General features: G+C 39.5%; 10 protein-coding genes across 10 annotated transcripts; 3 read left to right on the top strand and 7 right to left on the bottom strand. All coding sequences in view use genetic code 12, as the record gives it.

The window, feature by feature from the left end:
* Window positions 1-46: 46 nt before the first annotated feature.
* On the top strand, window positions 47-816 carry RJT20DRAFT_135354 (uncharacterized protein; the record flags this gene model as incomplete). The annotated part of the gene is made up of 1 exon (XM_064918397.1): window positions 47-816. A coding segment is annotated over one exon (770 nt), but the record flags the coding sequence as incomplete, so codon positions are not given.
* Window positions 817-1909: 1093 nt separating this feature from the next.
* Window positions 1910-4202, top strand: RJT20DRAFT_46497 (uncharacterized protein). Its single transcript, XM_064920244.1, has one exon. It carries the CDS (start codon window positions 2082-2084, stop codon window positions 3831-3833), a length of 1752 nt encoding a protein of 583 aa, XP_064773434.1. The 5' UTR covers window positions 1910-2081; the 3' UTR covers window positions 3834-4202.
* A 1094-nt stretch (window positions 4203-5296) lies between these two features.
* Window positions 5297-6790, bottom strand: RJT20DRAFT_145595 (general substrate transporter; the record flags this gene model as incomplete). Its single annotated transcript, XM_064918811.1, has 4 exons — window positions 5297-6218; window positions 6242-6457; window positions 6490-6686; window positions 6722-6790. The coding sequence occupies 4 exons, from the start codon at window positions 6788-6790 to the stop codon at window positions 5297-5299; spliced, it is 1404 nt and encodes a 467-aa protein (XP_064773435.1).
* A 2317-nt stretch (window positions 6791-9107) lies between these two features.
* Window positions 9108-10941, bottom strand: RJT20DRAFT_46522 (cytochrome P450). The gene has a single exon (XM_064920247.1). It carries the CDS (start codon window positions 10751-10753, stop codon window positions 9212-9214), a length of 1542 nt encoding a protein of 513 aa, XP_064773436.1. The 5' UTR covers window positions 10754-10941; the 3' UTR covers window positions 9108-9211.
* Window positions 10942-12391: 1450 nt separating this feature from the next.
* RJT20DRAFT_135358 (uncharacterized protein) lies at window positions 12392-12877 on the top strand (the record flags this gene model as incomplete). The annotated part of the gene is made up of 2 exons (XM_064918398.1): window positions 12392-12799; window positions 12824-12877. The coding sequence occupies 2 exons, from the start codon at window positions 12392-12394 to the stop codon at window positions 12875-12877; spliced, it is 462 nt and encodes a 153-aa protein (XP_064773437.1).
* Window positions 12878-13067: 190 nt separating this feature from the next.
* Window positions 13068-14098, bottom strand: RJT20DRAFT_147971 (uncharacterized protein; the record flags this gene model as incomplete). Its single annotated transcript, XM_064918954.1, has 2 exons — window positions 13068-13710; window positions 14063-14098. The coding sequence occupies 2 exons, from the start codon at window positions 14096-14098 to the stop codon at window positions 13312-13314; spliced, it is 435 nt and encodes a 144-aa protein (XP_064773438.1). The 3' UTR covers window positions 13068-13311.
* Window positions 14099-14750: 652 nt separating this feature from the next.
* RJT20DRAFT_46516 (zinc finger transcription factor) lies at window positions 14751-17408 on the bottom strand. Its single transcript, XM_064920246.1, has one exon. The coding sequence runs from the start codon at window positions 17200-17202 to the stop codon at window positions 14866-14868; it is 2337 nt and encodes a 778-aa protein (XP_064773439.1). The 5' UTR covers window positions 17203-17408; the 3' UTR covers window positions 14751-14865.
* Window positions 17409-18087: 679 nt separating this feature from the next.
* SYS1 (Sys1p) lies at window positions 18088-19295 on the bottom strand. Its single transcript, XM_064920245.1, has one exon. The coding sequence runs from the start codon at window positions 18849-18851 to the stop codon at window positions 18267-18269; it is 585 nt and encodes a 194-aa protein (XP_064773440.1). The 5' UTR covers window positions 18852-19295; the 3' UTR covers window positions 18088-18266.
* Window positions 19296-19752: 457 nt separating this feature from the next.
* Window positions 19753-21765, bottom strand: DRS1 (putative ATP-dependent RNA helicase). Its single transcript, XM_064917297.1, has one exon. The coding sequence runs from the start codon at window positions 21646-21648 to the stop codon at window positions 19852-19854; it is 1797 nt and encodes a 598-aa protein (XP_064773441.1). The 5' UTR covers window positions 21649-21765; the 3' UTR covers window positions 19753-19851.
* A 769-nt stretch (window positions 21766-22534) lies between these two features.
* On the bottom strand, window positions 22535-24619 carry LMO1 (Lmo1p; the record flags this gene model as incomplete). Its single annotated transcript, XM_064918955.1, has 2 exons — window positions 22535-23443; window positions 23516-24619. 2 exons carry the CDS (start codon window positions 24617-24619, stop codon window positions 22925-22927), a joined length of 1623 nt encoding a protein of 540 aa, XP_064773442.1. The 3' UTR covers window positions 22535-22924.
* Between the last annotated feature and the right edge of the window lie 3000 nt (window positions 24620-27619).

Consider the following 27619-nt stretch of genomic DNA (forward strand, 5'->3'; position numbering starts at 1 on the left):
TACCGCAGCATTGTCGTAGAAGACCCGTACCGCAGCATTGTCGTAGAAGACCCGTACCGCAGCATTGTCGTAGAAGACCCGTACCGCAGCATTGTCGTAGAAGACCCGTACCGCAGCATTGTCGTAGAAGACCCGTACCGCAGCATTGTCGTAGAAGACCCGTACCGCAGCATTGTCGTAGAAGACCCGTACCGCAGCATTGTCGTAGAAGACCCGTACCGCAGCATTGTCGTAGAAGACCCGTACCGCAGCATTGTCGTAGAAGACCCGTACCGCAGCATTGTCGTAGAAGACCCGTACCGCAGCATTGTCGTAGAAGACCCGTACCGCAGCATTGTCGTAGAAGACCCGTACCGCAGCATTGTCGTAGAAGACCCGTACCGCAGCATTGTCGTAGAAGACCCGTACCGCAGCATTGTCGTAGAAGACCCGTACCGCAGCATTGTCGTAGAAGACCCGTACCGCAGCATTGTCGTAGAAGACCCGTACCGCAGCATTGTCGTAGAAGACCCGTACCGCAGCATTGTCGTAGAAGACCCGTACCGCAGCATTGTCGTAGAAGACCCGTACCGCAGCATTGTCGTAGAAGACCCGTACCGCAGCATTGTCGTAGAAGACCCGTACCGCAGCATTGTCGTAGAAGACCCGTACCGCAGCATTGTCGTAGAAGACCCGTACCGCAGCATTGTCGTAGAAGACCCGTACCGCAGCATTGTCATAATTTCAGAGAAAACAAGCTTTTTCTCAGTACTCCGCTTCGATGTACATGTCTACATTCCAAGAAAAAACCAAATAGGCGTATACATCAAAACGTAAAACGTCAGAATTCGGACTTGGCCGCTTTGTACGGTGGGTGGATTGACAGGCAATAGCCCTCTATGTGTTGGAACAACGTAGTCAGGACTCGGTTTTTTGCAATTCTCATGTACAAGAATTGCACCCATCAGGAATAGACTTCCACACTCCTTGGTCCTTTAACCAGAGCCACGTCTTTGGAATCCCAAATTTGGAAAACCCTTATCCTCGAGCATGTGGATCATGTTGTAATCCGAGCAGCTGCAAATATGCATACTTCCTTAAACCAATAAATTCACTTGTCTGAAGTATCATCTATTCTTCAAATTTTTACCAAATTCGAAAAGAAATATGAATCTTGGAAAAAATCTGGAAGTTTGTTCATTAAAATTTGTTATATCTTGCGGCTCAAGTGAACCGATAGAAGCTACTTATTCAATTAGACATACACTTGGTCCTGATATTAATTAAACTAAAACCCATTCGCAGGCCCATACCTCAAATGATCCAAGAATTTCACTTCGCGTTTGAGTCCAGGTAAATTCACTCTTCATAGGCGGATGATTGCTTTCAAAATTTCTCCTTTAATCAAGAAGCCTATGGGCGGTGAAAAGATAGATGATCATAGGGCGTTGATTTGTTTACCTAGAGAAACGTCATATGGGTAAGGTCTGATGGGCGTAAAAGTTATGATCTAGCAAGATTGATTATGCGAGATGTTTACGTCTTCAACAAAGGTCGAAAAGATCGAAATCGTATTCGAAGATCTAAGGTGCAAGGGTTATGAGCATTTTTCCTCACGATTTGCTCATGCTCAGGCATATCGTCATATTATTTTTTTGCTAAGTACAGAAAAACAAAGACACCAAGCAATAACTCCTACACTGAAAGCACAGCTGTACTGTCCTACTTATACTGTCGGCACTAGTTGTACTGAATAGGGAAACCCAGAATCACATAATAAACGCACTTCCACTCTTTGTCGCTCTTATATATATCTCAAAGACGTTCGGTAATTTTCATTCTAGCAGGCTTTGAAAACGGCCTCCTTGTTTCGCTGCTGTGGACCTGCCGCCTTCTATAAAATATTCTGGCAACAATGCATAACAAAGAGATTGTCTCAAAAGGGTTACAAAACTCCCAATTCATTTTCTTTAACTTGTATTCAGGACCCATTATTCTTAACAGTCGTGTGGGCATTGGTTGAAACAGAAGTAGTGAATTTCAAATGGATTTGTTTTCTTCAGAAACACTACCATTAGCGTTCAAAGTTATAACCAATACCAATGAGTGCTGTCAGCAAGTACCTAGAATACTACCAAGAGAAAAGTCACTTCTTCTACTCAATAGTGCCGCTTGTAGTGACTACTCTTTCCCTTTTTGCTATCAAAAAGCTTCTCTTTATTCGAGGTGCCAAACGGTACCTGAACAAATTCCTCCACGGTGCTATTCTAGTCATAATATTCATCCTCAACGCCAACTTATGGTACTATATCGTCACCAGCATTGTCGACGTCCATTTACAGTACAAGTTGAATACGTCACCGACTTTCAACTTGTTACATTCTCCTGTGACCGACAGTATCGCCAACCTAAACTTTACTGAATTCAAGATGCCAGGATATTCGTTTCTTGAGATGGGCATGGATGAGCTTAACGACTTTGATTGCGGCAAGATCAGATTCTTGGATGAAAGCAACGTGAAGGCATCCGATGCCCATAGCATTGATCAAAGTCGAGACCTCAAAATGATCAGGGATCAGGCATTAAGAATGAATGAAACTGGTGAATTCCCTATCATCAGAAAATGCTTCTTCGATAAAGATTATGAGAAGGAAAGAGATATCTTGAAAATGAAGTGGTTCAAGTTTAATGGAGCTTCAGCTTGGTTGGACCATTTCGAAGTATACTTCGTTGTCAGCAGAGTTTCTTACAGTCGTATGAAGCGAAGGAACAGACCTGTTATTAGTCTTGTATACGCCCAAGTATTTGACAAGGACTGGAACGAAATATTGGATTACAAGTTCCCCAATTCCGAACTTTCGTTTCCTTCTATACTTCCCATCCAAACTGATGAACATCCTGAGGGACAAAATGTCTTCTTAGGAGCTGACGATCCCCGTTTGACTTTACGTACAGTTGTTGACCCAGAAACAAAGATTGCATACCAAGAACCAGTTGTCATTTTCAATGCATATGTAGCTGAATTAGGGTGGAAAAGAGCAATTCATACTTATCGCCCTTTAAATGACGCAAAAAACCCTACTCGAATGAAGATTGTTGACATGGAACCCAAAGAAAGAGAAAAGAATTGGGCTCCCTTCTTCGACGATGATCCTTCCAGTATCAACTTTGTTTATAGTTTCGAACCACTTCGCATTCTCAAATGCAATCTTGAATCAGGAGATTGCGAAAAGGTTGAGGGACCAGAAATTGAGGCTAACGATGCTCAACCCTTAAGAGGTGGTACCAACATTGTCTCGGTGCCATCAGTATTCTTGCCAAAAGGAATTGCTGCCACAAGGCAATATTGGTTTGGAATTGCCCGCTCGCACATTTTGGGCTGTGGATGCCTCAAAAGAGTTTACCGCCCCCATTCTTTCTTAATTTCTAAGGAAATCAATACCAATAACTTCACTCTCGATTATGTAAGCTCCTTGATGGACTTCAATATCAACGTTGACGCTTGGGAGTTAGGAATGGACAATGCCAAGTGCACAGATGGCAAAAATGTCATGATTCCAAGCTCTATTGCGTTCTGGGACACTATACATAAAGACAACAAAGAGGAGAACAGGGTATCCGAGGATATAATGGGATTAACTTTCTCAGAAGCTGATAGAACCACAAAAGTCATCCACATCAAAGGATTTTTGAAACATATTGTTGAGGTTGTTAGTGGTGACTTGGGGAAAGTCAAGGATCATTACTCCAATAGGGCAGTCATTTTAAGGGAGAACGAGTTGTTGGGTAAATGCTCTATCTCGCTAGCCGATGAATACTGCAAAGAGACTGAAAAGCAAATGCAGTGGACCTAGATTTTGACCAAGCCAATTGTTTTGGTAACTTATAACCAAACCAAATAGGTCGAAGTCACCAACAACTAGGAGTCTTCGCAACACCTTATACCATCGATACTATCCAACACCATGGGCATGAGCTCCACCCCATACCAGCATTTTGGGGAAACAGTTTATCCTTCTCTGGAGAGACAGGGCTTCAAGTTGAACGAAAACAGCATTGATGTTGTATACGTCGAAAACACCTAATTTAGAACAAGTAAGTTGTTAGCTTGAATTAAGAACATGCCATTGAATAAGAGCGATATATATGATCAAGCATAACCAAATTTCGTAGAAATCGCTAGTTAAAAGAGTGGGTCATATTATGGTCCAGTCATAAAATGTTGTAAATAATCTTAAGTTAACTTCTCTGAACCTCCCTTAGCATTTAATATTGCTATGAGATCAGGATGCAGTAGCTGTGCAGGAGCCGGAGGGTGTGTCGTTTCTTTTCTGTGCAAAGAAAGCTTGGGGGATTTGAATTGTTACCCTTTCAACACGAAAAATGTACAATTAAGAGGATTATAATTATAAAAACGAAACGTATCGGTTAGATCAAATCAGAACTGTTAAATACTTCTTTAGTGCTCTAAAGACATAGACCTGGCTTGCAACTAGAGCCGTATACAGGTACTCTCTGTAAAGCTTGGCTTCGTCCGACTGATGGATGGAGCCTTCGTGCATCTTTATTCCCGAACCTGCAGACCAATTTCATCATTAGAGCTTACTTTGGAGAATATCAGTTATGGTCTCAATAGGTGTTATTAGTTAGGAGTAAAGGAGAATAAGGAGTCTAACAATTCCAAGTATCAAGAACCACCGATGGCGGAATGAGATGAATAAGGAAAGAGTCATATTTTAATTGTAACCAGTTAGTTGCTCATAAAATATTGTAGGTCTCAGTTGGATTCTGTGGTGAGACTCCCGCAAGAATCATGGTTGCAAAAAATCTGAAATCGTAGGAGTCCAAAAAGGCCATCATGACAGACTTAAAGAAGTCGCGAGCTCGAGATTTCGATCTGACAAGGCTGGTATGCTTGGCCAAACTCACTAGATCAGGTGTATTTGACCACTTTGGGAATTAGTATACATTTACAGAGATTGGAATTAAGAAGGGTAGCCCATATGTAAAATGCAGAATTAATCAAGATCATATATTAGAGTATTCCATAAACTGCCTTGGCTTTATCTTCGTGAAAAGTGCAGATATAGAGATCATCTGGAATCTCTCCAATAAAGAGGCACCCCTTACAGCTAGTATTTGAAATAGTTCAAAAACAGAAGTGTACTAAATTAGAACTAGCTAATAGGAAAGTATTAGACTGTTTTTCCTACCTTTGCCTCTGAAGTACTGATTTCAAGATGTTCAGAACTCAACTTTCCTTTAAGCGCATCCGGATGCATGAATTTGAGCTGCATGTTTGGATCTTCACCAAAAGCTAAGCTCTAGCAACCTCCTCTAAAGTGTATCCAGAAGTTTCGGGATAAGTGAAATAAACGACAATCAATTCAGTGAGAATAATGCAACAATAAACAATATAGTACTTCCATTGGATGGCATCCATAGCAATGGGGTTCACAAAACCATTGTAAATAAGAATCCAAGTTTGTACTAAATTATGAATATTGACACCCTTGGCTCTGTGAGAATAAGGCAAAACTTCAGTCATATATAACCATGGCAAACCGTTAGCACCCATGTCGTAAAAGGCATAGTAAATGAAGATCATAGCAATGACTCCCTTAGCTAAACTCTTTTCCGTGAAACCACGCTCCTGATTGAAAGCCGAAAGAATTGTCCAAATAATGTATGTTACAAGCATACCACTGAGCGATGTTAAAAACAAGGTTCTTCTTCTAAATCTGTAAACAACAGATGCAACTGTTCCTGCAACGAACAAATTGTACACCATCAAACATCCATTAATAACCAATTGGACCTTCACTCCTGTAATGCCAACGGAAATCAAAACCTTACTTAAATAATAAGAAACCAAACCATTACCAGATAATTGCATGATGACGGAAGTCCAAACAACAAGGAACAATCTCTTTCGGAAAGATGGAATGGTGAAGAAATCCATGTATCTAGCATTGGTGAAAAGCTTCTCTTGCTCTAAAGCTGCTTCAATCTCTTGGATTTCGAACTCAACTATTCTCAAGGCACGTTCGTCTTGAGATCCTCCGGTGTGATACTTGTGCAAGATACTTCTAGCTTTGTCTACTCTGCCTTTGGCAATCAAAAATCTTGGGGATTCTGGTACCATCCAGATCAAGGCAATTTGGACCATTGGCAAAAGTCCTTGCAAGTACGAAGGAACCCTCCAGCAGTAGGCACTCTTAAGTGTTCTAGTACCCAAGCTGCTATAATAGCACCCAAAAACCAGAATACATTGTAAATTGTCGTAGCAACTGGTCTATGTGTGGGAAAGGCAAGCTCAGAGATAAGTGATGGTGAGGACACAATTGCTACTCCAGAACCGAACCCAAGACACATTCTTGAGAAGAAGAAAAATCCATAGTTAGTAGCAACACCTTGCAAAATAGCACCGATAACCATCAATGAAGAACCACCAACAATTGCAATTTTTCTTCCCCATCTGTCTGCACCCAAGATGCAATAAAAAATGACAACATGACACCAAAAGTGTTACCATTATTTAAAGCTCCCAAGATATAACCTGTTGGCAGCCCCATATCTTCCTTCCATCTAGGAAGTGATTGCAAACCATTAAGCATACTACTATCATAACCATTATTTGTAGACGTTAAAGTAACAATCCAGATACAGAAGTTCAAATGCAAGAAATGAGGGTAGTTCCACCAATGCTTTTCGAGGTAAAGGTACTGGTTAATATCATTACTTTGCTGTGATCAACCTCTGAAATTGAAGCTTGTACAATTTGCACTTTATTGTCTTTGAGTGAAGCCATCTTATTACTTTTGTTGACAGATGATACAAATTGTATCCGAAAGTTGAGAATTAAATGGACTTTGCCATGTTTATATATCGCAGTTCTTCTAGATGACTGAATAAATATTGGTGACTAACAGTTACAGTGACTGCAAAATCCAAACATTTCCATGAAAGCAGCATATTTTTTCAAAAAGCGCTTTTCTCCCCATCCAAATCCCACATTAAGAAATTAAGTCTTCGTGTTTCTTCAAAAAATAACATTGACTCATGCTATTGAAATACGTTTGGAACCTTCTGAAACAGGTTTAGCGCGTGTTGAGACAATGCAGTGAAGAAGATTTCTTCTTGAGTAATGTTGTTGGTGATATGCCGGCACCAGCGAGATAGCTTCCACAATTGTTGCATTAGTGGAAGAAGTTAATCATGAGAAAGTCTGAATTAATTCAAGGAGAGGTAAACTTCAATCGCTTATTGCAGGACGGCAAAAAGTCGTCTCGTATTTATAAATGGAGTAATTGGAGCCCTCGTGTGTCTCATGGAGACTCATCTTTGACAGAAACTCTCTTGGCAATTCTTGGTATTTTGACCGAAAGGCTATTGTTGGAACTGGCGGTTTGAGGAGTCCTCCACATGTCCCCCAATATTTTCAAGACAGGTCTATACAGAAACGATCTTGTGCAGCAAGGATTGTTCGACTTAGGCTTATTTTGAATTTGGGGTGCTTCTATTGTCTGGGGAAACTGAATTGGGGGAATATGCAGCAAGAGGCAATTGTATTACGGATTGTATTATTCACTGTAATCACCAAGGTGAAACGCCGTTTTTTGGAATTCCCAGCTCCTTCTTGTCAAAAAAAATACTGGTTAACATGATTGGTTACATGATATTTACACATTATACCAGGCTTCCTCGAAGCTCAGCTCAACCACAACTTCTACTGCCGCACCACAAGAACCACCATCTCAATTTTACCAGTAAGCCTGCTACCAAGCATAACCGAAGCTTTACGATCTGCTTCCCTTCATTATCAAAAATGCAGGTTCCACCAACTTTATCATTCCGGTTCCTGCATTTCTAAATCTGGGAACGATTCCAAAAGCAGAAGCGTTCTGCACGGCTGTTGATTTCAAAACTCTATTTCAAAACTCTATTCCACGAATTAATTCCCTTGATACTGATACACTCACAGTATCTTTCTAGTAACCGTTTATGGCGAGAGCCGAGCGGTAAGAAATGGACCAATCCGAGTTTTTTTCCGCTGCTACTTTAAGGCACGTATGAGGACCATAGATTGAAACTCGAGATGGAGGGGAGGTGATAGTGTATTATTTCTACGGGATTATTCCCTTTTGTTGATGTTGAATATATAATTTTCTTGGCCTTAAAGGACCGTTGTACAAATTGGGGCTACTCCCAAGAATGTGTATAACTAATGCCAACTACCACAAAAGCGGACCTTTATAGATAGATAACAACTGTCACCCTTACGGTGGCTGTGATTAGACAGGAATCGTATGTCGGTGTGTGGTAATAGAAGGTAATGTCGAAGGGGTAGAATGTGGGGGCGACAGAAGGAATAACGCAATAATGAAATTCGTCTTTCAAGAAGCCCCCATTCACAAAGATCTAATCTGTCGAAGTGGTTTCTCCACATGGATGCAGAATGAAGTGCAATCAGAATGTAGTACCTGACCGAGGCTTAGTGTTGGCCAAGAGCAAAGGGAAAACACGTAAGACGACGGAATCGCATTCAAAGATATTCAAGTGTTGGTATTCTTTAGCTCGTGAGGTACTGATATTCCACAGTAGCTAAATGTTAAGCCAATGACCTTGGGAAGGTAATCTACCTTAGTTCTCACAACGATGTGTCGCCAAAGTTTTGAAAGACAGTACAAACGGATCCATGTGGTTTGGTAATTAACGCTGTTTCATAGCATGGACAACGCCATTAACTTGACTTAAGCTAAAGAGCCTCTAAAATAACCAGTTTTTAGTAAGGCAGTGGCCCTCATTTTGACGCTACTGATTGGACTTAACCGTTGAATTGACTAAGTGTCTTTCGTCCGTCTTGTGCCGCCTAGAACAAAGTAGGATACAAAGATATCTCTGAAACGCATAATATCTGAGATCAAGGAGGAGAAGAACAATCGAAGGTACATATGACAAATCAAACATAAGCAAAATTAACTCGTCAAGTAAATAACAAGTGGACTTATCAGTACTTGGCATTTTCTAGTAATCTACGACTTCGATTTTCAGTGTTGATAATTTGCCTGAGAAGCATAAATAGTTTAACTGGATAGGATTTCTTTATATTGACATATAAAAACAAGAACAGTTATAATTATGGATGAATGAGAGCGAAGAGGCACTACTACATTAACAACCAGCTGCAAAAAAAGGATATATAAACAGTTGCCTGTACTACTGTATAAAATTATGACATCTTCACTAAAGCACCGTCATAAAGGGACATTGTCAAGTGAACGCAATTCTTTGGTGGATAGCTTCCGGTATCTGAACTTTCCAAGTTAGGGAACAACTGCAATAACCTAACAATAACATATGAAGCTTCAGTAAGTGCAAATTGTTGTCCCAAACAAATTCTAGGACCTCCGTTAAAGGGAAGGTAATTCCATCCCACACCCTTGAGGTCTGACCATCTCTCTGGTCTGAATTCTTCAGCATCCTTACCATAAACCTCTTGATCCCTATGAGTGAAGTAAACGGAGTACCCAACCGAAGTACCCTTTGGAACATACACTGGAGACTCTCCATCTTTTCCACCACCTACTGGTAAAGTTGTATCTTTGTTAGAAACTCTGAAGTTCATAGGAACAGAGGGATGAAGTCTCAACACTTCATTTAAAACAAATTTCAAATATTCACATTGCTTCAAAGATTCAAAAGTGATTCTGGAAAGGTCCACATTTTTACCGCTGCCGAAATGCTTATAGATCTCAGACTTCAACTTGTCAAATATTTCCGGGTTTCTTGCTAATTGATAGAACGTGAATGATAACAAACCTGCTGTAGTATCTCTTCCAGCAACCAAGATATTCAACAATTGATCTTGCAAAACTTGAGGATCCCTCGTTTGCTTCGCCAATTCATACAAGAAGACATAACTGTTCTTTGACTTTTCATCCAATTCTTGAGGTGAGAAGGAAAGTGCCCTGTTCACAAAATATTTGGCAACTGTATGAACGTCCTTATTCCATTCATGGAATTGGCGACCGTTCAAAAGCCAGTAGAATGCTTGCAAATATGCACGAGATGCTAAGTACACTTGTGACTGGTTGAATGATTCTGCGAAGGTGGAAATACCGTCAATCGATCTAGGTGGTATACCAATTTTCTCATCATACAAAGAGTGAATACTCTCTCCGAACAAAAACTCTGTTGATGTGTCCACAGTGAATTTAAAGAATAAGTCTTGAAGGTCAAAAGTGTTTCCTTTGCTTGCCAGAATATGCTTAGCTAACAATTGGATATGTGACTCTAACGCCTCCACGTGAGCTACCTGATCTCTTGAAAACTGAGGCCTTAACATTGCTCTGGAGTGCTTCCAGCCCTCTCCATCTAATGTGAAGATACCATCTCCTAACAATGGTGCCAAATGTGCATGTCTCAAACCAAGGTCATAATCGTTGAATTGGGTTGCTAAAATGGCTTTGAGGTTGTCAGGATGACGAGTCATAATCATATCGATACCTACTAACCTGAAGATTTGAGTTTTGGGTTTGTTGATAAAGCCATTAATTCTGAAATGTTCCATTAATTCTCCTCTTTCCTTGGCTTTCAAGAGGTCAATAATGAAACTTATTCCCAAGAAACCAACTTTCATATACGGAGCTTTCTTAGTTCCATGCTTCTTGATGAATAATTGGGCCTTGATGTATTTTATCGCCAATAAGGCGACAACAACTAAGGTAAGAATCGAATACCATTTTCCTACGTAGGGTGTAAGAGCTTCCATTTTGAGTACTGCCTACTGTTAGTCACTTAAGATATCAACAAGACGAGGTTGTAAGCTTCTTATTACTACAGGTTTTTGAAAAAACTATTCGGTGAACAGAGCACTTGTAGCCTGATTTTATCTACTCCGGACATAATTGAGGGGTGAAGTCCGGAGTAAATGGTGCCAAACTTCATGAGTTAGGCATAACTAAGCTTGAGCGAAGATTATTTGGGACTATTTGGGACTTGCTATGCATGTGACATCGCTAAAATTCTACCAATTTGAATATACTAATGGACGCAAGATACGGCTTTTGCATATGCAATTCTGCGTGACGTGCTTGAATTTCCGAAATCATACAAGAGCTTGACTTGGCATTGTAAAGCAGTCATATGGTACCCTTGACATTAATAAGGCATTAATACCATATGATACTCAGGATAGCTCATGATACTTTACTTCATAGCAACAATTGCTTTCTATTGGTTAGTTCACTAATGATGAGTTCATGCCATCGTCGCCACAACTCCATTTAATAAAAATAATCATAATGATCACCGGAGGGGTCATTAGTCACGTTGCTGCAAGGAAAGTTCGATGCCGTCTGGTTTTAAAATGATACACCATTGTTCTAATGCGCATGTTCTTTTGAAAGGTATAAACACGTCCCTTACCAAACTTTGGGGATGCATATGAATACGAACATCAGCTTATATGGTGGTTTCATTATTATTCAAACTAGAGGCCATAATAGAAAACCCCAATAAAGTTTACACGACCCTTCAAGCAAACTAGCATTGAGAATAACATGTTGTAGGTTTCAATTAAATCTGTTAGTAGTATGAACCAATTCCAGTGCAAGCCTGAATTAAAATTGCAACCTCAGTATGATTATCTTGCGTATTTGAAACTTGGTGTTTCCACCTAACTGAAACGATAGAAGGCGGAAATAGCCTTACTAAATGATCCCATAATTGTATCTTAGTGGGGACGCTATACATATAGGATTGTTAACTCCGCTACATTTATGTCATCTCCGTTCAAATTAAGGTTTCAAGACTTAGGGGATAACGGAAGATAGAATTTAGCGCCCTAAACCCGGCTTCGTATAACGTAATCTGGTTCATCTCCGTCTCCAATTGAGCTTATTTTCTCCAAGAGGGCTTCTAGCTTCTTAACGCTGGATACTGTGAAAGGTTGCAATTGTTCGAGATAGTCCATCTAGTACTGCATGAAACCCATCCATAGTTTGACACATCCTCTTTCTCAGTAAATAATGATCACAACATTCTCTTCACATATTTATTATTATTATCATTATTCTTGATTGTAGAGAGACTTTGTTGCGTTATCTTCTGGAGTATTCTCGATGTATCAAGGACAAGGCAAGGCTTATCAAGACGTTTCGCAACACCTTTCGTGTCTTCCAGTAGTGACCTTGTCTAAGCCGCAGTCACTGTTATCGGTCCATTTATGGAAAAGATGCGAATACTTAAAAATTCAGCCTCCATTTAGCGAGAAAAAAGCGTGCACCGTCTGACAATAGTCGTAAATATTTGGAATGGATCAAACTATATAAAGTTATTGTTTATCGGCTGTCTGTAGCGGTGAAAGAGAAGTATTAAGGCTCGATTTCATAATACAGCTGTAACCATAATGTCTACACTAGATGCTTTGATTGACGCTCAATCACTGCTTACCTTCTACAACGAAACCGCACTCGAATTCACCTTAAATTGCTTTAATTACAATCTCACCATTTTCAAGAATGATACATGGTGGGTCAATTTATATTATGCTTACCAGTGTGGTAGAGACTTAGCTGGAGCTAACGAGACGTTAGATGTGCCAACTTCGACGGAGCAATTCGATCAAGAATACTACAATTGCGGATACTACAACGAGACCTTCAGTAAGGACAATTGGTGGATCAACAACACCATCGACGGGCTTATCTGTGGTTTAAACACTTATTCATTCGAGACTTATCCTCGAGGCTCTAGTAAAAGTGCTGGAAGTACCTTGCAATTGTCAAGAACCTTGCGGTTTCTTCTAATTATGACAGTATGTTTACAAATACTAAATTAGAGGAGAAAAGTCATGCCAAGGAGTTTTAGAACAGGGCCCAAGACATTAGTTTAGTGGTCTGTTAATAGAGGCTTAAGTGTGGTTTTTATCTAAGCCTCGAAGTGATAGGGATTGTCAGAAATTGTTTAATTATGATCTTATTTAACTTAACCAATATTGAGACATTTTTGTAAATAATTTCAAATAAATACTAAAAGCCTTCGCCTCTATAAGTACTGATAGACTACTAGTGGTTGTAAACATGTCCTAAGTTAGCTTTCAGATCTTCCATCCATAGGTCACTGCGAGTTTCTTTTCTAGATGTTGTTGGGCTGTGATATATGTTGTATCTTTGTTGGTACGAGAGTCATTATTTGAACTAATTAAAGGGCTAGGAATGGGCTCTAATAATGTTTCTTTGTTGGGATGACTGAAAAATGCAATGGAATATCGGTCCAGCCCATTTTTGAGAGATGAAGGAGGAAACTTCACTCTATGTAGCGTAGACTTCAATAAACCTGCTTCCAGTATTCTAGAAGGTCACCTATGTTAACAATGATGGGAGGGGCCAGTCTTGGAATTTTATGACCATTAGCAGGAACATAAGGAACTGGATGCCATTTCTTCTCCGAAATAGAGTATATTTCCAAACCCTCTTGACCTTTTCTCTGGAATAACATTGTCATCGAACCGTAATCTGTATGAGCTCCAGCTCTAGTGAGAGATTCGGGATGTAATGCCCTTTGGCCAGGGTAATGTAAAAGCCTAAATGTGGTACATGACTCCTTTGTGGGATCATTTGATGCAAACCATTTTTCACCTTTAGAAGAGAGGGAGTCCTCTATCTCCAAGCCGATTGCAAGTAACTCCAACAATTTAGCAGATAATTCAAATAACTTGCACACGGTCTATGTCACAATATCAAATCTTTCCAGGTTTTCATAAAACCATTCGTGGAGGCATTGAGATGATATTCCAGTAATAAGATTCAAAGAAGAAATATTTAATGCTTCTTTCGGATCTCCGTTCCTTTGTCGGTATGGATCTAAGTTCTCTCCTCCAAAGTTTGTATATCCATGATTAGTTGCATCAATAGGAATTTGATTCTTATACTCTTGGGGTAACTTGAAGAAGTCCTCTGTAACGTCAAACAAAAGATCTACTTCTTCTTGCGTAAACCCATGGCCCTCGATAGAGAAACCCTTGGCTTGCAGCAGCATTCACTAAAATCTTTCCCGTCTCTTTGTCGACTTTACTAACATCTACAATTTGCAATGGGTTTGCTGCAATGGCCATATTGATATACAATTATCTCCAAAATCAAACGAACCCTACAATATAATGTGTTCGACAAAGTTTCATTAGGTAGAAATGTCGTAGTCGCAACTTATAAGGTCGAATAAATAGATAACTACATATAAGAACATCTCTCTAGAGCAAGATACCCTATCTACAATTCTAACGCCCAATTACATGCTTCCGAATATATTATTTAAGATCTCCCCAGGTCCTAAACGCTATAATCGGTAATTCTATCCCAATAGAGAACGCAAAAGCAACAAATCCTGATGATCTCAAAAAATAACGACAATGCAAGATTTGGGTTGATAAGCTTTAATTTTGGTTGAAATAGAAGTTCCGCTGAAAGAAAGAGGAATGCGCTTCCGCAAAAATAATGGCAAGCCTCTCAATTGAATTTAACCAAAAATCAGTAAAGTTTTATTCAAATAATTTCTCTTATCTTTCTTCAGGTTATGTCAAAGGAAAATTAGCCAGATCCTTGACGCACAAATTGAATATGCAGCACACAACTCAACATACCCCTATTTCGTAGTAAATGTTTCAGCCGTCACGGTTGGTTCAAGCCGGTGAAGTTACTAGATTCGGGTGGTTATATCAGTGGTGGATCATTCTGGAGCTGTAAAGGCAACCAATGAATACTCCTCATTCCCTTCAGCATGAAATTTAATACCTTCAAAGAAATATTACATGCACGCAATCAGTTTATTACAAAATTATACAATTATGTTACCAGTGGTTAATTATTCATGGATCTCCTCTCATTATAGCTCAACGTTTTCCTTGAAGAATAGCCCCTTGAAAATATTGAAGTCGAATTTGACAGATTTAAGTGTCATTTCTGCTACCCCGTCTATACCATTGTCACTTTCAGTCCTGCCTCTTGACACCCTGTACCACATCTTATCCTCATCACTTCCATCATATGCTATTAAATCAACGCTTTGTCTGTAGATACTTTCTATCCTGTCGATGGATGAGAAAGGCACTAGTAATTCAGGTTGCCATATCTTCTCAACAGTATCAAGGCATGTTTGTAAGGACTTGTTTAAATCACCGTACTGTTGAGACAGGAATCTGAATACTGTTCTCTTTACCTCCAACTCTGTTAAGCCCTCGTCATCAAAAAGCTGACCCTTAAATATTTTATGAATTATAAAATATAAAGACTTTCTTATTCTCCACGAGTAGTGTATTTCACTGCTCATACTAGCAATCACAGAATGGTGCAAATGGAGAATCTGAAGAATCTTCTTCTTGATTTGATCAATAACCTCAATATCTAGGCCGCTAACTCTCCTTGTAGTAACTTCAAGCCTGATATATGTTGATAATAGTGTTATCACGAGTCTGTGGCAAGTCAATTGAACAATTTGAGGTGTCAACATAAATATTTCCTTACTGAAATAATCTCTAAAAGAGCATATTAGCTTTATGACAGATGGTAGCAATTCATATGTCCCTACTACTAACACTTTCTTCAAATAGAAAAAGGATTGTTCGTATTGCCCATTCTTCTCGTAATACAATTGAAGATAGGAGTACAATGTAACAAGAAAAAACTTGAAGTACAAGTAAAGGGCAAATCTTAGTCCTTTATGGAAATGTGCTGATGAGGTAAAGAAGCTTTCATTGTCGCCATAGATGGACGCTGTTGTTGTTTCTATTGCATTGAGAAGAAACACTATTTTCTCAATTCTATGATCTGTTTTCATGCTTTGAATGTCAACAAGAAGGTCATGCACTGGACCATACGTGAAATCAAGGTATTCAAAGGATTCCACGATTTCTTTCTCCAATTGCGTATTGTAAATATTCTCGTTTCCCCTGACATGAATGGGTAATTTTGTGTTAAAGACAACCTTGGTGGTCGAAGGGTAATTACCGTAACAGATACTATCGAGATAATCATAAGATACAAGAAAATGCCAAATCTTTCTGGCTAAATTCTTATATTTCTCATTGGTTCGATAAACCTGAGGTAAATAGTCAGGATCTATATGAAGCTTAAGGTCCAATGCCTGTTGAATTAAGGAAGAATGCACTATTTGTGTATTCCTGCCACTGCTACATTCACCAGCTTCGGGTGACACCCTCTCATAAATTCTTAAGTATAGCGAGCACTGAAGCATCCACATTGAGTTGCTTACAAGAGGATCAAATTGATTCAAACACATCTTCGCTAGGCGAATGAACTCTGGACCTATGCTTACTCTTCGAATCAATTGGAAGTCATCGCTATTGGGGGTCACCCCGATTCTGGTCGCAGTTGTCATGTTCCAAAGGCAAGACAAATAGCTCATTCTGATTATAATTAATAGTATCCCTAAAACAGCCCAGTCATCTTCATCGGTGACCAGGGTAAGAAAGGGTATTTTCGATAATCTTCCTTTAAAGACATCCTCGTCAAGGAAGGGGAAGCAGGGATATAGCTCGTTAAAAAACTTTTCAATATAAACGCCACAAACCTCATAGTCAGGCAATGTTCTATGGATTGTGGCAAGGAGGTCCTGGTTGTTGTCTTTGAAAACATTACATCCAACTCCCAACGAGCGGCGCCGTACCTTTTCCATCTCTGTCTGTATGAATCCTTTGTAAGAGGCATCTTGCTTGAAATCGTCAACAGTTATGCTGTTGAGGAATAGGATGTTTGCTTTTGAATGCTTCAGGTACAATTTCATTCCTGGGTCGGATCTATAAAGATTTACCCACGAAAATATGTTGCATTCGACATCTATTACGTTTGTTTGCAATAGTTTGAAGAAGTTAAATTTGGTACCCGTAAGACCCACCGGATTCTTCTCCTTCAAGAACAGTTTCAATTCATCGTCATCCAGCTTTTCTTCTGCTGGGACATCAGTTTGTTGAAGCTGAGGAACTTCAGTTGCTATTCGGATCGGATTTTCTACCGGAGCAGTTTCTGGTGTTGATGATATAATGAAGTTAGCGGGGAGTTCGTCTTCCACCTTGTAACGACATGTAGAAGCAATGGCCAGGCGAACACAGGAAGAGCATGGCTTGTTGCGGTCACATTTCCTCTTTCTTTCCTTACAATTGGAACACAGATATGTCTTTCGTTGTCGTTGTTTCTGGACCGACATTGTTTACCGAAGAGATATGAATAGATACGACCAATATCATTAAAAGGCTTGAATGAGGCAGTGCACAAGACCAAAGTCTGAGTTATTGTGAGAATCAATGACAATGAATTGGCCTCAACCAAGAATTATGGTGGGTGTTAGTATTTGGCCTGAGTTTACCGTTTAGGCTGAATATGTATTAGTAGTAGTACAAGAAAATGAAGAACAAAGAAGATGATGATGATGATGATGAACAAGAAGTCTATACTATTGACGTATTTTTTCGTCCCTCCCAGAAGATTCCACTTGAGGCTTTGGCCCTATGACGTTGATACTGTACCACACCACAAAGGAAGTAGAAATGTTTTTGTTTTTCGGAGCAATCAACGGTTTTTCACTTTATTGATACAATGCTCTGGTACAGATCTCGGACTTAATTTTCAAAATTAGTAATCCCCATCTGCCAAGTATGCGCTCTTCGCTGGAATGCGGTTTGAGGCTGGTTTTGGTGGGGAAGATTACATGAGATGGCCATAGCATAGGTAGGGATGTATGAGATGTGTATTCTGGTTATGTAATTTGTAATTTCTATATGCCGATAGAAGGTGGAACGTAAGGTGAAACAGAGGCTTTGAAATTTGGGCTTATTATGTATTTTGGATTGTGTATTATGTATTTGTTGTTCTTGTAGTGGTGGTTTTGGGGCATTGATTGTCAAATTTTCCATGTCTTTGAGTGTCCGTTAAGTTTTAGCTTGCTGTATACATATGTCGCTAAGAATCACTTTTTGACTGGCTAACGGTTATAAATAGTAGACAGAAAGCTATAAGAGCTACGAAGTCTTACATATATCTAATGCTGCTTTAAAACAGAAACCGGAGATGTAGTTTTACCATTACTAGCAACTTTGGAGTCCACATACTATCCTATGTGTATTGTTCTCCTATGTACGTAAATTCAACTATTGAATCTACCAGTATATATACACTTGTGTATATACTATGCAAGTTTTGACGTATCTCCGAGAAACGTACTGCTATTTGTAATGGCTACGTCATTTATCTTCTTATGCTAATATCAGTTCCTTAGGTACTCTCGGTAGGAACTGAAGTCTTCGGGAGTACATTCAATTCAATGGCCAGACCTTCTGGATGGCGCACTTGACCCAACTCCTGTTGGTCAAGCATGTTGTCGAAGAACGTAGTCCTCAATTCCTTCCATCTTGTCAGATAGGTCGACAAAGCCACTAAAAGAACGGCACTCAACACCTGTAAACACCACCACAAGACTGAAGTGGGGAATTTTCCAGTGTAGAACCATACTACTAATAAATTGATGATATGAACTGTGACGGCAAAGTCCCACGCCAACTTGGAACGGCCCACTATGATAGTGACAAAGAACACACAAAGAAGGGAATCGAAAAGCCACATTGCAAACAAGATTAATCCCATGGCATTATCCAGCGACACCAATTCCCACAGGAAGATCCAGTCCATTTTGAAGTCGTATCCGTTTAGCGAAGCCACGAGATAGAATATCACCAACGCCGTTAAATAATAGAAGCATTGTAGTATGATGATCTGGAACAAGAGTTTGGATGGGTTGGTGATATCATTTGATTGATAATTTGAGAAGAGACGTGTGTATCCGCTTGATAAGGAGGGCATTTCTGTGGATTTATTATGGGGATCTTTTCTGATTAACAGCTAAAGACTTGAACGTATTAATATTTCAATAAATATAGATCACTGGTGGAAGAGAAGGCTATGTACTATGTAATAATTCTCCTTTTGGTCCTTTTTTTGAACACAGAAAAAAACGACGAATGTATTAATTACCTCTTTTCCATGTAAATAGCTCTCAAACTAGATCCAATTGCTAATGATACAAGCTATGTTATGTAAAAAGCTATTAATCAATAGTTGTCACTGTCAATAAAATCACTTGTGTTTGTTAATCGTAGCGGCGGCTTAATTAGAGGCAGTGTGTCACGTGGAAAAGAAGGAAGAAGGTTTTATGTGAAGGACCATAGTTAAGAATGGGTGAAGGTTGTGTAGACAGTACTCTCATAGTTAAGAGGTGCCATAGTCAAGAATAAAGAGAAAGAGAAGAAGTGCTATTGTTGGGAAGTGCTATTGTCAAGAAGTGTTACTGTTAAGAAAGCAAATAGTAGAGAAAGTAATTAGTAAAGAAAGTAAATAGTAAAGAAAGTAAATAGTAAAGAAATTACAAAGTTAAGAAGTGCCTAGTTAAGAAGTGCCATAGTTAAGAAATACCATAGTTAAGAAGTGCCATAGTTAAGAAGTGCTATTGTTAAAAATAGCATAGGTACCGTAGTTAACTTTTGAACAGTTAAAGAGTGCCATGGTGAGGAGAATAGTTAAGGTTTATAATGAAGACCATAGTTACAACCATGGTCAAGAACCATAGTCAGGAACCATAGCTAAATACCGTAGTTCGAACCATAGTTATATACCATAATCAAGATTGTCCCATAGTAAAGGGAGTCAAATTGAATACACCCAATAATAAGACAGTATCTTATTTCAATAGAATACATATATATATGCTGCTAATCAACATTCACTTATCTCTACATTCAATTCTCCCAAGCCTCTATAATGTCTATGTATTATTATGACGTTATTACTATACACATCGCCCTCTCTACTTTCTTCTAGGCTTGCCCTTTCCCTTGCTCATACCCTTACCAATCTTGGCTTTAGGGTTTCTTCTCTGGTCGGCAGCTCTATCTTCTTTGGTCTTCTTGTATGATCTTCCACTGGCCTCCTTCTTGGATTCAATGGCCTTTCTCTTTTTCGAATTGACTTTCTTTCCGTGCTTGGTCAACTGGTGCATAACCTCGGTTTGGTTCTTCTTTTTGTCCTCCTCGGTCTGGAACCAAGTTCTCTTTGGACGTCCCTTGATTTCTTTCTCGTGCTTCATCAAATTATTAGCTTTGTTGAGCTGCATCTCAGCTTGCAAAATCTCCTTGGCCAGCTTTTCTTCTTCCAAGACTTCCTCAATTGTCTCTTCCTTCGATTCCACAATCTTATTCAATTTCTCAACGTCTACCCAGTCAACATTACGAGAAACTGCCTTTCCTTTACTCTCTCCACTTTCCAATGACTTAATGGCTTCTTTGACAATAGATCTGTCCTGTGTGGACTCTCCGACAAATGAAATGGAAGTACCATCTCTTCCTGCTCTGGCTGTTCTACCAACTCTATGCAAATAAATTTCATATGACTTTGGCATGTCATAATTGATGACAATTTCAATCTTAGGAATATCCAAACCTCTTGCGGCTAAATCAGTACAAATCAAAACTGGAACAACCAACTTCTTGAAGTCATTGACGTTGTTAAGACGTTGCTCCTGGGTCAACGAACCGTGTAATTCTGCCACCTTCATACCCAACAAACCTAACACCACTCTCAACTTGTGGGCAGTCTCCTTTCTTGAAACAAATACCACTATTCTGCTTTGCTGAACTGGATCTAATTTCTTAAGAAGTTGAAAGAGAAGGGCTGGCTTTAAATGCTCTCTCTTACGAATACGTACAAACTCTTGAATCAACTTGGTTGCAGCAGTCTTTGGTGGATCGATCATTATACGAACTGGTCTTTGCAATGATAATTGGATCAAGTCCTGAATTTTAGTGTTCATGGTAGCTGAGAACAACAATGTTTGTCTCTTGTTCTTCGGTATAAGGGATAAGATTTCAGTCAATTCAGCTTGGAAACCTTCGTCAAGCATACGATCAGCTTCATCGATAACTAACACTTCTAAGTTCTCAATGGTGAAACTTGGAGAGTTACGGATGTGGTCAATTAATCTACCTGGTGTAGCAATAACTATGTCTGGTCTGGACTTCAATTGTTGTTCTTGCTGTCTCAAGTTTAGACCACCGACTGCTAAACCAAAATTCAAGTTGTTTACAAATTGACCAATTTTTTTACCCACATCACCCACTTGAATAGCAAGTTCTCTTGTTGGTGCCAAAACAACGACTCTGGTAGAAGCAATTTTGCTAGGCTTATACAACAATCTCTCGATAATTGGGATCATATAGGCAGCAGTCTTACCAGAACCAGTCACGGCACCGGCAACGATATCTCTTCCGAGTAATGCAATAGGAATAGATGCAGATTGAATTGGAGAAGGTTTAGTATATCCAAGTTGTGATAAACCCTTCAAAACTGGACGAGAAAGTTGTAATGATTGAAAAGTAGTGTGCTGCTGTGTGGTTGCAGTCTTCGATTCGTCTTCATCGGCATAGAATTCAGCCATTGCTTCAGCAGAGTCTTCGTCGTTCTCTGGTTCGTCCCCCGAAACATCGCCTACATCCATTTCTTCGTCACCATCAGATCCATTGTCTTCTTCCTCGTCTTCTTCCTCTTCGTCTTCATTTTGTTCTTTGTCTTCCTCTTCTTCTATTATAGTCTTTTCTTCAGCTCCCATTCCGAAACCGTCTAATGCTAATTCATCATTCTCTTCGTCTTCTTCTTCTTCTTCTTCCTCCTCCTCCTCTTCTTCTTCTTCTTCTTCTTCCTCCTCTTCCTCTTCTTCCTCTTCTTCGTCATTTTCAGTTCCAGCTAAGTTGGCCAAACCTCCCTTTCTCCTCAAAATTCCGTCTAAATCAACCTCCTTTGTTGGTATGTAGTTCAGCTTCTCTTTAGCCTCAACTGAGAAATCCCAACCATCAAAACGCGATGTGGTCTCGATTCCGTCCAAAGAAAAGTGAAAATCAGGGTTGATATCATTCTCCTTTTCATCCTCGTCCTGTTCTTTTACCTCGTTTGCTGCCTTCCCCTTTCCATTTTTCTTCTTCTTATTTTTGGTCTTCTTGGTCTCTATAACTGTAGGCTTTTCTTGTTCCACTTCCTCTTCTGATTCCTCAGAAGCGTATGGAATGTCTTCTCCGTCACTGTCAATGGTCAAAATAAGATCCTCTTTCACTGCCATTATGCTACTATACTACGACGGCTTATTACTCCTACTTTATACCCAATCTATAAAGAGATCTCTATCCATTGAAACATTAACGTAGCGATGAGTTTTGATTTTTCAGCCAAATAAATTTTTGAGATGTGAAAACACCATTGCCGCTGTTCCTGTAGATAATTACACTGTGTTCTGGGGTAAAGAAGAGATTGTAGTTAATAGTAGAGAGGTGTCGTTATGGTGGTGTTTATATTGGATATTGGAAATTGGTTAGAATAGAAGGTGAAATGGATTGATTTGCGTGGCTGAACTAGTAGTAGTGCTTGAGTAAGTTAGTGTTTATATGGTTATATCGTATCACGTATCAGATTATAGGGAAATGAAGTACATAGTGTCAAGAGCTCTATAGTAAGTATGTATTATCTGCAGGTAAGTAACGTTACAATGAATGGGAGAAGATTCACTTCAGCAATTACTTGGAAGTAGGACGAAGACGAGAGAAGTATATAGCAATATTTTGAAAGCAAATGGCGGGGGAGTAGCTAAAGTAGATAAGTCATTGATAAAGAACGATTCGTCTGAAAGGGAAGTACCACGTTATCATTTATCATTAATGTATTACAAGACTCTATACTCTAAATGTACTTACTACACAGTCAACGGATAATTAAACAAATTTTCCATACTTGTGGGAAGTTGAATCAAACTGTAATCTCACACAGAACAACGCGACAACTCGATTCGCCAGCTGCCATTCACACCCTCCATCTATGGTACAAAGGGTGTAATACCCTTACTTATAGTAAAAGTTATTTGTGGCAGCTGTAAGCTCGGCCATGTCATAGAACTCGTCATCATCATCATCAACTGGTTCAACCTTGATTGTCTTGTTTTCCAAAGCTAACAATTGCGTATTCCGCCTTATATCAATCAAATTCTCTATCTGGCGCTGTGTATCGTCTGACAATTGACCGGGGTTGATCATACCCTTCAACATCTTAAGTCCATCCAACCATACATATTTGTTCACCTCTGTATCAGTGTAGAAACTTAATAGTTTCTTGTTGTTCTCACCTAACAAGGTGATTCTCTCATACGAAATTGTTCCCTTAATAGAAATCAACATACTATTGTTCCTCTTGTCTTCTTCTCCTATGTGCTCACCAATTTTCGTAGATCTAAAATCAGTAATGTCAGTCAAACGTATAAATTGTTTTTCCATCTCTTCGTACGATGGATTGGTAGATGGCTTTTCAACAAACTCACGGTAATAGACACTCTTTCTGTTGGGAGACAATGTAAGGAAATAGTACTTGTGGTAATTGCCCTTTCTGGCAATGCCATTATTTCTAAGTAAATTCTCTCCATGTATTTCTGTGAAGACCCAAGAGCCCTTTAAGAGCTGGATTACTCTTTGCTCAGAAACGAAGTCAATGACTTCTCTAGCTAACACCTTGTTAAACTCGGTGAAAGCTGGCTTCCATCTGTTTAATTGATCATCCTTAATTTTCAATACTTGAACACGTCTCATTTCTTCCCCTGTTTTTGATGCCGTAATGTCAAGACATTCTTCAATCGATTTAGACCGCTTGGACATCTCAAGTTCTAATGACTCAACGTTTGATAGAAGCAACTGCAAAATACGGTCTACGTCAACTTCATTTTCAAGCTGCGCCCTTGTCTCTTGCCAGAGAACCAAACAGTTATTCATAGTATAATAAATCATCAATTCCCAACTAAGAACTGACAGGCAAATGAACGGGTATTCCTTACGTCTGTGAAATATATCTACCCACATATTGGTGCACTTATCCATGAAAAGATATAATGGGAAAGTTCTAGAGTGGTTACTCATCATGAGTTCTTCGTGGAAACGCTTTTTAAAGGTGAAATTATGGTCTTTCAAGAAGATTTTAAGATCCATTGCAAGCAACATGGTAAAATTTTCAATTACAAAAGTTCTGGGATTGTCTGTGAATCCAGCTTTGACGTATTCTTCAGTGGTGGCAGGTGTCCCATATTCATTCAAAGATACTTCGAGGTAGATGAAAAGGTTGTTAAGCATGACTTGGTGTGCTTTGACCAGCAAGTCAAAATGGGTTTTGTCGAGATACTCATTGAGGTTGTAGTAAGCAACTTTAAGATTCTCTGTGGCATCAAGGATTGCCTTATCATCTGTTTCAATGAGATTCCCTATAGTACTGAAGAAGGTCACATGTTTTAATCTTGCAGCTAGGGTAATTATACCGCTATATCCAAACTTCAATGCTCTATTGATCAAGTCTGTTACTAACTTAATGGAATTGAAGGTAATCTTGTTGTCTTGCAAATACAATTTGTGGGTGACAATATCCATCACATCAAGGTATTCAATCAATGAGTCGTACAATGGAAGATACTTATCGATGCTGTCATCTTTCGAGAAGATAGCACCAGAAATAACAATTCCAGCAATCTTGAGAATAGCTTTGTAGGTCTCCGAAGACATGTTGGTACTAACAATTGAGAAAAGCGTGGAGAACAAGGTTCGATCCATCACTTTGGCGAAATCATTGGAAACTGCATCGGACCCTATAATACAATCCAAGAGCTTGGCAAGGACGACGATGGAGTTGACCTTTTCTTGTTTGTCTTTGCCTAGAATGTTACCACGAAGGATAGAGGCATAAGTGAGCGCGTTGGTAGTGTCGAGCTTCTTGGTGGTATTTGCTAGAGGGAGTTAGTAGATGAACAGGTGATTAAGTTGAAGATTGAGAGAAGGAGTGCCGGTGGTGAATGTTGTTATATCAACTATTTGATAATTATGGTAATAAAAGGCTCTAAATTGTTGAACTTGACTGTAACGTTACACAGAACTATTTGTATCGTGATATTGGGCGAATTCACTGTACTTTATGAAGTAATATAGCCTTCTGGTGATACACCAAATGCCTTCAACCTTAAAAGTAGACGTAATGGATATATTGACTTTCAAAAATGACGACGGAAGCACATAAACTCGAGATCACGGCAATTAAGTTCGTGTCACATCGTTACATCATTGTTTATATCCGAGATCAATCGGTTTTGATCTTCCTCAGGTCCATGTATGGTCAGCCGTATCTATACTGAAATTGATTCTTGCCTCAGTCTATTCTCCACCAATCTTCTTCTTCTATCAAAATACGTACTTTTACTCAACAACTCATTGAGCTTGTGGTTGATACTCCGTGACGACTCCGACATCTTGCTCCCAATTTGCAGAGGTTTCTATGACGTGTTTACTTAAACGAAGGAATAGTTATAAATTCACCCGACGGTTTTTTAAACAACCAGATCAAAAGCTCCAGTTTTCTATCGACGTGACAAGTAACGATACTCGAACAATAAATTCTAAGCGCTTAGCACTAATTCACTCAGTACTAGATGATAATAATGAATACTTCACGATAACAAATCGTGACCTCAAATGAATATCAACACCTCAAATACTCACAACAATAAAAAAAAAGCCCAGTTAGCCGCCCAGAACGTCAAAAGCTGAAAACTTCAAAACTTCAAAAAACTTGCCAGTGTACAGAGACACAGAGACACGGAGTCAGAAACGAATAAAGCTCAATAGTTCAGGTTCAGGGAAAATCGCAGAGCCAACGAAGCGAATGCGTGTGACGGACGTTGGGGGAAAACAGGGACAAAATATAACGAAAAAAAAAAGTGAAATGAGTGAAATGATAGGATGAGGAAGCGAGACAGTAGTGGAGAGGTGGGAGAGGTGGGAGAGACTGTAGAGACGTTAGAGAGAGGGTCCTACAGAGTTGAGTGGTGGAGAGGAGGAGACGTTGGCAGGAACGGCCGAAAGGTGGTAATCACACAAGAAACAACAAAACACAAGAAGACACAACACAACACAAACACAAGAACACAGTAACAACACAGTAACAAGCGATCACGGATCGCTAGCGAGGAAATCGACACGAGAACACACGAATCCACAAATAAAGCACAGACAAAATACAACAAAGCGTGAGAAAGTGTGTACAAGACAAGAAATATTCCAGTATCAGGAATTCAGACGGAGAGGGAACACTGTGGTGGGTAGAAAATCAGAGTTACCAAGAATAGGGAGATAATGGGGAGACCCACCGGGGGAAACCAGTGACCAAACAAAGGGGTACGGAGAGATATTCAAGAAAGTGAATAAGACGCCAGAAAAAAACACGGGCGATGACATTTCGCTAGCATTATAGCTTGGAGTTGTAGGTAAAAACAACATTAATCATGGTTGGCACTGGGAAATGACAACGCCTGTCAAAACGGCATTTGACAGTAACAACAAACAAACTATCAAAACAAAAAACAAACAATAATAAAATTCATGTTGATACCAATAATATTACTATTAGTATTGTTTATGATTAGAAAAAATGTTTATCAGGAATATCATAATATTGAATCCACAACGTTGCAAAAACAACATATTCTTACAGCTGAAACTTAAAGGGCTTCGGCTTCAGGGACTGTCTAATTTCTAGCCCTCCGGGCATGGTTTAAGACACGTCCACCCACAGGATTTACGTATTAGGAAACCTCAGGGTTCTGACAATATAGCCGAAAACTCGTCAAAACGAGCTCACTCGACTCAAGCAGGCCGTTTCAAGCAGGCCGTGTCAAGCAGGTCCGTATCCGACGATCTTCATTGGGGGTTGAGTTTCCAGCGAACAGAAAGATAAAAGTGCAAGAAAGGGGTCATACTATTACCAAAATAGAGATGCAGAAGACATTTGTTCCGTTGGCCATACATATTCCGTTGATAAACATGAACTTTTGTTCTCTAGGCTTATAGCTGAACTATTGCGTTACTCTCAGTAGCAGGGTCAATCGAAGCATCAACAAAGAAGAATTGCCTCCCACGCGTATCAGGTCCATATTTTTATCCCCTTTCCATCGAAGTACTGTCTTGTGGGTGATGCTGCCTTGTTGGCTGATTTATTTCACTGGGGCGTCATGTTGCTCCATTCTTGGTGCATCTAGAGCTGATATGTTCCAAATAGGAAATTGGGTGCAAACCGACATCTGGAGGTAGCACTGTAGCTTTCGGTTTTGGAAAGTTGAGATCAGTGGAGGGGGAGGGCCACAAATAGGACTATAATCGGCCACCATATTATATAAGATAGCAGCGCTATCCTTGAATTCTTAGGCACCTCACATGCCATTAACATCGTATCATGTTTTGGTTCAGTGTACATTTAAGAATCTCTTAATTGCTTTCAAAGTGAGACTTGGGCCACTAATCTCTTGTATGAGCCAAGTCTTGGGTGATGAAGCTGTCTCTAATTGCATACGCTAATTATCTAATCTCTGGCCGTATTATGCTCTTCTCTATGTACTAAGGCAGTCTAGTTCAAAAAAATGTTTCTTAAGTGGATGTCACAAACTCTGCTGTTACTTTCACAGTAGAACAGATTATAATACGGGTTATATCCGAATTATAGCGGTCCGTATCTCAAGT

The sequence above is a fragment of the Scheffersomyces xylosifermentans genome (genome assembly GCF_036884685.1).
Source record: "Scheffersomyces xylosifermentans strain CBS 12540 chromosome Unknown RJT20scaffold_5, whole genome shotgun sequence".
NCBI lineage: Eukaryota > Fungi > Ascomycota > Pichiomycetes > Serinales > Debaryomycetaceae > Scheffersomyces > Scheffersomyces xylosifermentans.